This window comes from Rhipicephalus sanguineus, chromosome 6 (genome assembly GCF_013339695.2).
Source record: "Rhipicephalus sanguineus isolate Rsan-2018 chromosome 6, BIME_Rsan_1.4, whole genome shotgun sequence".
NCBI lineage: Eukaryota > Metazoa > Arthropoda > Arachnida > Ixodida > Ixodidae > Rhipicephalus > Rhipicephalus sanguineus.
In genome coordinates, this window is record NC_051181.1 from 124982876 (window position 1) to 124992898 (window position 10023).

The following is a 10023-nucleotide window of genomic DNA, read 5'->3' on the forward strand; positions in this document are numbered from 1 at the left end:
ACCGCGCTATATGGATATTTGTTTGTATATAGCGGCCTCGAATTCCACATGTTTGGTGGTCACCTACGCATCTAGTGATCACTGTCTGCAGGCGATTTGTCAGCAATTTCGCAAATATTTTGTAATCAACGTTACATAATGATATAGGCCTATATCCGTTAACTCTCTTTAACGCTTCAGTGTCAGTACTTTTTGGTATTAATGTTGTATGGCCCTGATAGAAAGAAGGAGGAAGCTCACCACGTTCATAGGCCTCCTTAAAAAGTTGCTCAAGAAAAGGAACCAGAAGTTCTTGAAATTTTATGTAAAATTCCGCACTAAGGCCATCTGGGCCAGGAGTTTTGTTTTTCTGCAACGTGTTTATTGCAAACCTTATTTCTTCCCTAGTGATGGGCCCATCAACACTAAGTCTGTCTTCCTCTTGTAAGGGTGGCACAAGCGCAATAAAGTGGTCAGCTTTTTCTTCATAATCATCCCGAAGCTCAGCCGCGGTAAATAGCTTTTTATAATACTCTTCGAATGCGGCTCTTATTTGACATGTCTCTGTGCAAATAGAACCACGTGATTCAATTTGCAATATCTGTTTAGAAAGTGCATACCGCTTTTCATCCCCAAGAGCGCTTTTTGTGGGTTCCTCATGAGTGAAACGGGTAACACGTGAACGAACCATTGCTCCTCTATATACTTCTGCATCATGTTTTTGTATCTGCGCTCGAACCGAATTTATCTCATCAACGTACAATCCCGGTTCTTGACTTTCAAATGCATGGAACTTATGAAGTAAATCATAAAGATAACGTTTTTCAGCAGTTTTTCTATGGGTCAACTCGCATGAAATACCAATTGCCTCATACTTAACTTTCTCTTTGAACATTTCCCACTGAGCAAAAATTGGCAGCTGTCGACATTGTGTTACCTCACGTAGCAATTCATTGACTATTTTTTCGAAACATTCCTCACGCAAGAGCTGTACGTTAAGCTTCCATAGTTCCCAGTTTGGAGGAACCTTACGAAATTTTTGGGGACCCCATGAAACGGCTACTAAGCAATGGTCTGTAAAAAATATGGGCTTTACAGCATAGTTATGAATGTGAGACCGTAGGTTTATAGATACATACACACGGTCTAGTCTAGCGTGTGAGACACCCTGAAAGTGCGTGAACTTTACCGAGGAGGGCGCATGTGCTCCCACATCTATTAGATTGTGGTCATTCAGTAATTGCTGCAGTAAAGCCGCACTTGCATCATAACGATTCGTTATATATGATCTCTAGTGTCACAAACACAATTAAAGTCTCCCAACACTATCAAATTTCTGTCAGTGTTCAGCAGCGAAGCTAAGGAGAGGAAAAAAGCCTTCCTCTCGTGTACTTTTGAGGGAGCATAGACACAGACAAACCTCCAATTATGGGAATGAAAGGAGAGGTCACAACAAATAAGGCGGCCTTCCCCATCAACATGTAGCGACATTAAAGTGTGATTTAACCGCTTTCTTACTAATAAAAAACATCCAGCGGAAGCACCACGTGCTTGGCTTATGTATACATAATAATCTCGTAAAATTTCGAGTGCAAGATCGGCATCATTAGCAGACGAAATCTTAGTCTCTTGCACTGCAGCAACGTCAATGTTATACTGCTCAAGCACGTGGCGTAACTGCCACTGACGCCTAACATTTCTCAGACCGCGTACGTTGAGTGTCGCTACACACGTAGGGAAGGTAAGTGCGGTAGCCATTTTGCTCACTTAAAGCTTTTGTTGGTCGCCTTTAGCCACAGGGCAACCTGTGGCTTTACCTCCTTTGCACTTTTTAGCAGCACTTTCTTGAGGACGCTGGCATAGGCGGCGCGACCCTCGGTCCCCAAACGAGACGACACGTGGGCCACAAGAGGACATTTGCTCTGTTGCGTCTGACGCACTTGTTGTTGCTTCGTCGCTGAGCGGTGCCGGACGTTTCCTGGTCTGGCTGCTATCCATTGCCTCTTCTTCTCCCTCGTCATCAGGAGGCTTTTCTTTAAGTTCTTCCAGGGAGTGTTCCCCTGCAGTAATCTCATCGCTGATGTCTTCGCTGATGTCTTTAGCAGTGTTATTATGGCTGCTGGGCATAGCTTCCATGGACAAGTGTTGATCTTCCTTTATGTCACCTACTGCTTCTCCCGTTGCTTCTCCTGTCGCATCAACTACCTCCGTAGCATCCATGAGATGGTCCAGATGCGGCTCTTCTGCGCTAGATTGGCCAGAACGAAGCTTGCTGGCGTAAGTCGACACGCAGGCATCCGACGAATGACCGAATCGATGGCACTGCATGCACCTCGGTGTTTTGCATTGTCGGCGGACATGCCCCACTCGCTTGCAACGAAGACACAGCGGAGGCCTACCGGGAATAAGTACTAGGCACTGGTGACCGTAGATAGACATAATATGCGGTATTGAGCTCACAGTGATGGTGTCCTTGAGCTCCAAGGCAACATCCCTATTTGTTGTCATCCAGTGCTCCATACCAGCACACCTCCATGCCTCTCTGTCAACGGACTTCACCACACCGTAAGCTTGGAACGCCTCTTCCACACGCCGTGATTCAAGATGAGGTGGAAGCCATAGAATCTTTAGCTTAATGTTCTTGGTCTCCCGGTCTATCACCATGCACTTCCGCCCTTTTACACGGAGCTCACCACGGTTGACAAGTTTCTGTTTCGCCGCGCTGCTTGCACACGTAACCATCCATACGTGGCTCATTTGATATTGTCCCACACCTATGATGTCTGCAGTGGTCACCACTTCGAGCAGCGCGTCACGGAAGTCTGGGGCACGATACGGTCTACCACTCAAGTCGGCATGAAGGAAAACAGAATTCAAAACGTCGTTACCGGTTGGTAGACGAGGCAGGACGACTTTGTAGCTTGAATCTTCGTCAAGAAACGGGGTTGATGATCCTCGGCCTGTGGCCGATACGCTGTTCCCAGCAGAGAGCATTTCCGAGCACAGCCGTTCGATACGGCTTCTTCTTTCTCCTTCTTTCTCCTCTGCTTGCAGCTGCACAGAAAGTAACTTTCATGCTTCCCAAAAATACGCGTCCTGTCTACAGGTGTCACAGTACGAGATGTAATATCACAGTAATATTGCGTGGTACAAGCGTAGATTGCCATCGGGCGTCACACCATGTCAGTATCCTAACGACTTGTTGGTTTAAAGACAGCCACACATTACAAAAGGCACACACGTTACTGCGCGTATTCCCTTAAGGCCACGCAGTGGGTGCATCGCAACTTCCAAAAAGTTTCTCGCGCATAATTGCTCCTGGTTTAAAGCATGCTACCCTTTACATAAGGCACACACTTCAGTGCGCGCATTATGTTACACATACGTAGCGGTCGAAGTGCACACTAGGGGCAGGATATCGCTATCGCGTTCAACTCTTAAAGGCGAAGCTTAAGCGTCCCCCAATTTTTTGTTCTTTCTATTTATCTTTCTCATTACGCTTTCTCTCGCCTATCAGAGTTATTGCATCCCACGCCGGTTAAATCGGCGCATGCGTCCTCGGAGCGAAGCAGAAGATGAAAAACAGGACGAATAGAGAGCGTGCTGCTTCATGATGATGACAGCTTTCTGTTTGCATTGCATGGAATAACGGCCAGCTTGAACAGCTGCGCTATTACAACCATCGAAGGAGGGTGGCGGATGAATATGCAAGATACAGATATCATGGTAGGTTGCCCAACTATAGCGCGAGAGTTCTTGATAGACAACTAAACATTGGTGTCAGTAGAGGATGTATATATAGATGAAATAATAAGGGGGCCTACTGAGGTAAGGGAAATCCACTGAGTATTGCGTTGCCCGCGTCTGTTCTCATGGAAAGGTGCGCATGCAGTAGACATCCTCGACTCATCACCGGTAACTTACCACTGTCACTGTATTTCAATGCATTTATGCACAAACATGACATTTACATACAAGTACGCAAGACATAGGAATCGAAATGGCGACCACAAGCACCGAAAGCAAACACCATAACCATTACACTACAGCGCCGTCGCTTGATTGCGTGCTTTTTTTTAACGAAAGCGTTTTATGCCGGGCTCGACCAAGTACTTCCATGACTAATATGACGTTGATAAAATGGATGCCTAGCGGGTGAGAAAGAAAAAAACCAAGACAAAACTCAGCCGCTGGAAATCGAACCCATGACCTTGCGGCCGCGACGGTAAGCGCCCGACGCTCAACCGACTAAGGTACCTTGGCTGATGCCGTGCGCTTCACGAACGCGCCTTATTGGCAATGCCCGTAGACTGTCGCGCCGCCAAGCGGAATTCAGGAGTGTCCTGTCTAGGAGGGTTAGTAGATGAAAACATGGCAGCACTACGCATTCGCTCCCTTGTTCGGTTGGGCTAGTCTCAGTGATAACGCGTCGGCAAGAAAGGAGCACTACGACTTTGCATGTTTCCTGCATCAGTGAACAAACCGAGTACTCTCTGACACGAGAAATATGATTCTGACTTCGCGAGACGCGAAGTTTTCGTGAAAATACGTGGCAACTCGCGCGTTCAATGATAGCCCACAGCGTACACATATCAGCTTCACGAGGTTTCCTGTAGCCACGTAGGTTAGTTAAATGTTATAGGCTTACATTTTCAGTTGAAACTTACCCTGTTTTACTTCCATACATCATTCGTCAGTGTTCTTGCAGTGCCTGAATCCCATCACATTGTACGCGTGTGGTCGGGCGGGCTCGCGATGTGCTCTTCTATAACTCAGCAATGCCAAGTTAGCGATACATTAAAATAGGGCCTCTTTCCTTTGTCAGCAGAGCGGTGTTTATGAATCGTGCGAGCGACGCTTCAGTCATTCGAGGACGCGTCCGCTGCACGCCTTTCGTGGAGCGAACGCTCTCAACGCCATCGCGTTCACCAGTGTTTTGGTTTCATAGCCAGCGCTTTGCCGTTTGTTTTTGTACGTTTGTTGATAGGTGGCAGCACACTGGAAGCGATTTGCTTGGTGACTAGTTTGACATCAAAATGTTCTCTGCGCCCAGATGTCTCTAATTGTAAACATGGTGACGCGGAGTGGACAAAGTTGTTTGGCGGAGGATACACTTCAGATTGCTTTGAGCAGTGATGTTGAAAGAAACTATCTTGACGACGAGGATTTTTCACAGGACGTAGAAGGCTGTGCAAGCACCGAGAGTGGCCGCGACGATGAACGTTCAGCTGCTAATTCAAGGGGAGCAAGTTGCACTTCACGTCCCTCGTAATGTTCTTTCACGCTCGTGAGTAACTTTGATTGTATTTAATGTATAATATCTCTGAGCGAGATCAAAATAAAAGCATAGTTCTTCTTGTACGCTGCATGTAGCGCAATTATTGTGGATATTATTGAGCTCCGCATGCGCCAACAGGCTCGAGCTCGACCAGCGAAGCGAAGTGGTTAGAGCGATGAAACGTGCAGTCGAGGCCACAATCTACGCCTCTTGGCTAACTTCTTCTAAACTTCACCGTTATCTTCGAAACGGCATTGTTGTTCGACGAATTTTTCGCAATTCGACGTTGCGAAAAACATACGTGTGCATTCTTTTAGATATTCATGTTTCGATCGTGCTGATCGAACCTGCAACACAAGAATCTGGGTGTGGATGTGACACAAGCGCTACTGAATGGGATGTTGAACGCTTCCGTTACGTTGAAGTAAACCCGCCTTCCTGTTTGCGTAAGTAATGACGACGGCGTTGTATATTTTGCCTACCATCACGACGTTAAACATGTGGTCCCGTGCAGCAGCGAGTGCGCTACTCGCTAGCGGCCTACTACTGCGGCAAATCAGTCAGGCAGGCGCGGTACGTATTACCTGGGAGTGCCGTTCAGTTCATACGTCAATTCTAGTTCATGCACTTTTCTGTAGCACGCACAGGATTTCGCAAAGCATTGTTGATGCACGGTAACGGCGCTGAAATATAACCTTTCACACCGCAGCAAATAATAGGTGGCGAGCACTTAGCACTTTCTATGGTTTGGGAAAGTATTTTCGTCTCATATCCATTTCATTACAGCTCATGACTTCATCCGGTGAAAGTGGCACGTGCTGTACGTCCGCATGTACTATCTGCTCCTATGCTAACAAACGGCTTGACCCTCCTCCTGGCGCCATTTTGAATCGCACGGCGCGCCACCTATAGTTCGTGGGCATTGCGAATATCTTTCACACACTCTATCGCCCGGCGCTCTCTTTTGGCGGTGAAGGTAGGCGGGGCGGGGCCGCCGTCTGAGCGAGGTGAAAAGAAGTAATGCAGCACGATCGACACTTACTAGCACTTACTCCGACACTGTGCGCGATATCGGAGCTCATGGTTAAAACGTCTCAATACCCGCGAGGAACACTGGCCGCGCAGGCGTCCCAGAGGCACCGTAGACGCCATTACGTTCTTTGCATTTCGCTTCGTGATAGCGTGCGCCGGCTCATCGGAGTAGTGCAGCTTTCAATGCACCAACGGGATTTCCCCGCCGACCGCTTCGATTGCGAGAGCACCGACTAATAAAACTGCTGTAATACACGTTGCAGAAAGGACACGCTTTCGATGGGCGAATGTCGTGCCTTGGTGGAGCGGGACAGAGGCCGGAGGGACGTACGCCTTTGCGGCTCAAGCTACGAACCTCAGCCTCCCATGTTGCTGAAGCGCAGTGCGGTAGTGCATGCATGAGCACAGGCATCGTTTACCGATGACTAGATAGCGCACACCGTGCCGTTTCTCTCCTTAATTGACGACGTTTAGAAGAAGTGCATTTCGGGCACCAGTGTTGATTATGAGGCTGTTGATGTCATCTTTACGCGGCATTTGGAATTCGCTGTCGCCAAATATATGTTCTACTTCACCTACCACAACGGTTTAATAATGATCATGGGCGTTAGTCGTCGTGAGGGAGACATGTCACTAGGCTTCAACATGGGTACATCCTCGTCAAACGGTGCTTTAGCTGCCAAACTCCAATAGACATTGTATAATCTCTCATATACCACTACACAATAAGCGCGTCCTCTGTGAAGACACGTTTCACTTATGTGTTATGCCGATTCCTATGACGGAAGGATCAGCCATGTTTTTTTTGTGGGCTTATGCATGCAGAAATTTATGTACAAAGAGGCTAGTAACCCGTCAGCGGAGCTCCGAATTTCTTTTCTTGTACCACCGGTGTGTGCGTGCGCTTGCGTAAAGTCAATGTTTAATTTGTGGGGCGTCATGCAGGCCGACATAAGCACCTTCGGCTCCGAATTAGTCGGTTCGTCATGTCGTACCTCTAGAAAAACGATAAACGTGTACCCTCTTGTGTGCCTTTCCGCATATCGACAATGCTGCGACGAACCTCACTATACAAGCCGTGACTCGCAGCACCCGCAACCGGCAACTATACATTGATAGGTCGAAAACAGAGTGCACCGATGTCTAGAATGCATAGAGCGTAATGGTGTCTATTGCGGAATCCTCTTTTACATCATCTTTTACAGCAGTCGGATTGGTGGTCGAGTGCTTGGGCCATTCTTTGCGTCTTGCCAGCCAGGGCGGTCCTCGCCATCACATTTCGCTGCCAATCAGTGACCTTATCGATGCGCCTCGAGAAACTAGGTCCGCCGGGTTTTCTTTTCCAGAACAATGGTTCCATTGGGAAGAGTGGGTAATACCTTAGATTCTGTGACCCTGTTTTTGACAAAATGTTACCATCATGAAGGGACGCCTCAGATCCAACCAAGCGCCACCGTTGAATCAGTCAAAAATATCATTTGGAAGAAGGGGTTGCCAGTGTGTCAGTTATGAACTTCGCTAGTCGGGCACCCATTAAAGCTCCAATAAGCTCGAGCTGTGGAAGTGAAATCTGTTTTATGGGAGCTACTCGCGCTTTCGCCATTAACACCTCATCAGGTGCTTCATCGTGGTTGTGCCGCAGCTAAGCAACAGCACCGTAGGCGGCCTTGCTTGCGTCCGTAAACACGTTGAGCTCATATTCCAAGTCGCTAATTGGCAAACAAAACCTGGGTACTGAAAGAGTCTTGATGTCACAGACTTCTCTGCACCACATATCTCACTCTTGGGCAAGCTGAGTTAGAATTTCACAATCCCAATCAAGTTATAGCTGCCAAATATGCTGAAAGAGGATCTTGGCGCGGATAAACAATAGAGCTGCAAGGGCGAGAAGGTCGAACAGGCGATCGAAAGTCTGCAAGATGACCCGTTTCGTAGGCCTAGCTCCTTGCAGACGTTCAAGAAAAGGGTTGACGTTCAAGCTTAGCTTTTTTGACGTGGTATTCCACAGTAGTCCGAGTATCTTCGTATCGTCCGGCTGTTCTATGCGGTTTTTCATGTTAGTGCAGTCGCCCACTTCTGCAAGTTCATTCAAGCCTGGGCGAATATTTCAGTAGCATGGTCGTATAATTCGCGTGCGTCCGATGCGGTAGAAACGCTGGTGGCCTTGTCGTCCACATAAAAGCAACTCGCCTACTTCTCTGCTCTTCGGCGATACTTTCCGGATACGCACTGGAAGTGGTACTGCAATGTCGCACTCAGTAAAATAGGGCTTGCCGTAGTGCCAAAGGGCACGCGAGTCATGCGGTAATCACAAACGCGATTCATGTCATGTACTCCTGTTGGTGTTCTCTCAAATCAAAGGAATCTCAGGGCGTCCCTGTCACACAGCTTCGTTCCGATCTGCAAAAAACCTTTCTGGACGCCAGCCGCGACTACAAACTCATGCTGGTGAAAGCGCTGGAACATCTTGAACATATAGTTGCTGAGGTTGGGGATTTTCTAAGTGGTCATTCAGCGAAGTCATTCCCGTGCCATGGGACGACGCAACGAAGAGCACTCGTAGTTTCGTCGTGGTGGATGATTCTCTTATTACTTCTCGAGGGGGGTATGTAGTATATTGTGGTGGTCGCATCCTCGACGACGCGAACTGCTTCCGCATGGCCACCCTTAATATACTGTCGGACTGTTGCATCATGGTTCAGCAGAACCTCTTTGCTCTGAGATAGCCCATGAAGTAAGCAGCGAAGTCGTTTGAGAGCGACCGCACGATTATCGTGCAGGTATGATGGCAGTTCCTTCCAAGGCAGACAGACCTCGTATCGTTGATCGCGCAACTGAATAGTTTCGTTGAAAGCTTTAAAAACCTTATCATGGGAGGGTGGTTCATCCGCATCTGTGGTCACTAAGCTTTCAAGTTGCCAAAACTTTCGCAGTTCTGTGCCTACGCGTTCCTGCAGCGGTTCGTAGATCATGCAGCAATTCCTCTCATGTACGCAAACGTTCGCGTTTTTGTGTGGATGAATGGTTTCATCGTTGTTTAAAGGCCTTTAAAATGTCCAACACAGTGCAGTTTTAATGGAAATAGGACCTTTGTGATAATCATGTCAAGTGACGTCTCTTCCGAGGATGTTGCACAATTGGTCTGAGCCAGTTAATAAGCTAATGCCTTTTTCTTGCTTAATATGCGGAAAGCAAATAGCATCAGCCAAACGTCGACCGCGATTCTGTAACCCTTTTATGAATTCATGGCCTTGGAGTACTTGAACAACGACCTAACAGATGTGATCTATTTCTATTGCTTCAATGACATGCTGAACACCATCGTGCTGGATTTGTCAGGTTAATTCAACTAGTCGTCGACGCGCACTTCGACATCCACGTTTCTTTCCAAACACGTTGACGGTAATGTCAACTTCTGCTATCACCTTGACGTTCATTTTTCTGGGAAAGCATTCTTTAATGAAAGTGCGCTGGCTACCGTTATCCAGAATGCCTGATTTATAGAAGGAACTTTTTGCGTCCTCTATCCATCCTTTGAATGTTTGCAAAAGTATGGTATTAAGGTTACTCCGCCTACTTCCCTCTGACACAGCGTACATGGAAGCACTGCTCGTAGCGTGTTGCGGTGGCGTGGTTATGTGAGTAGCTTTGGCATTCTTTCTGGAACACATCGAAGAAGCGTGGCTTCCTTGGCAATGCGAGCAGCTCACCTTACGTCAACAGTCTCTTGCCCG

The 10023-nt window shown here is 47.6% G+C and overlaps 1 protein-coding gene across 1 annotated transcript; it reads right to left on the reverse strand.

The window, feature by feature from the left end:
- Nucleotides 1–1746: 1746 nt before the first annotated feature.
- Nucleotides 1747–3005, reverse strand: LOC119398032 (uncharacterized). The gene has a single exon (XM_037665298.2). It carries the CDS (start codon nucleotides 2971–2973, stop codon nucleotides 1747–1749), a length of 1227 nt encoding a protein of 408 aa, XP_037521226.1. The 5' UTR covers nucleotides 2974–3005.
- Nucleotides 3006–10023: the final 7018 nt, after the last annotated feature.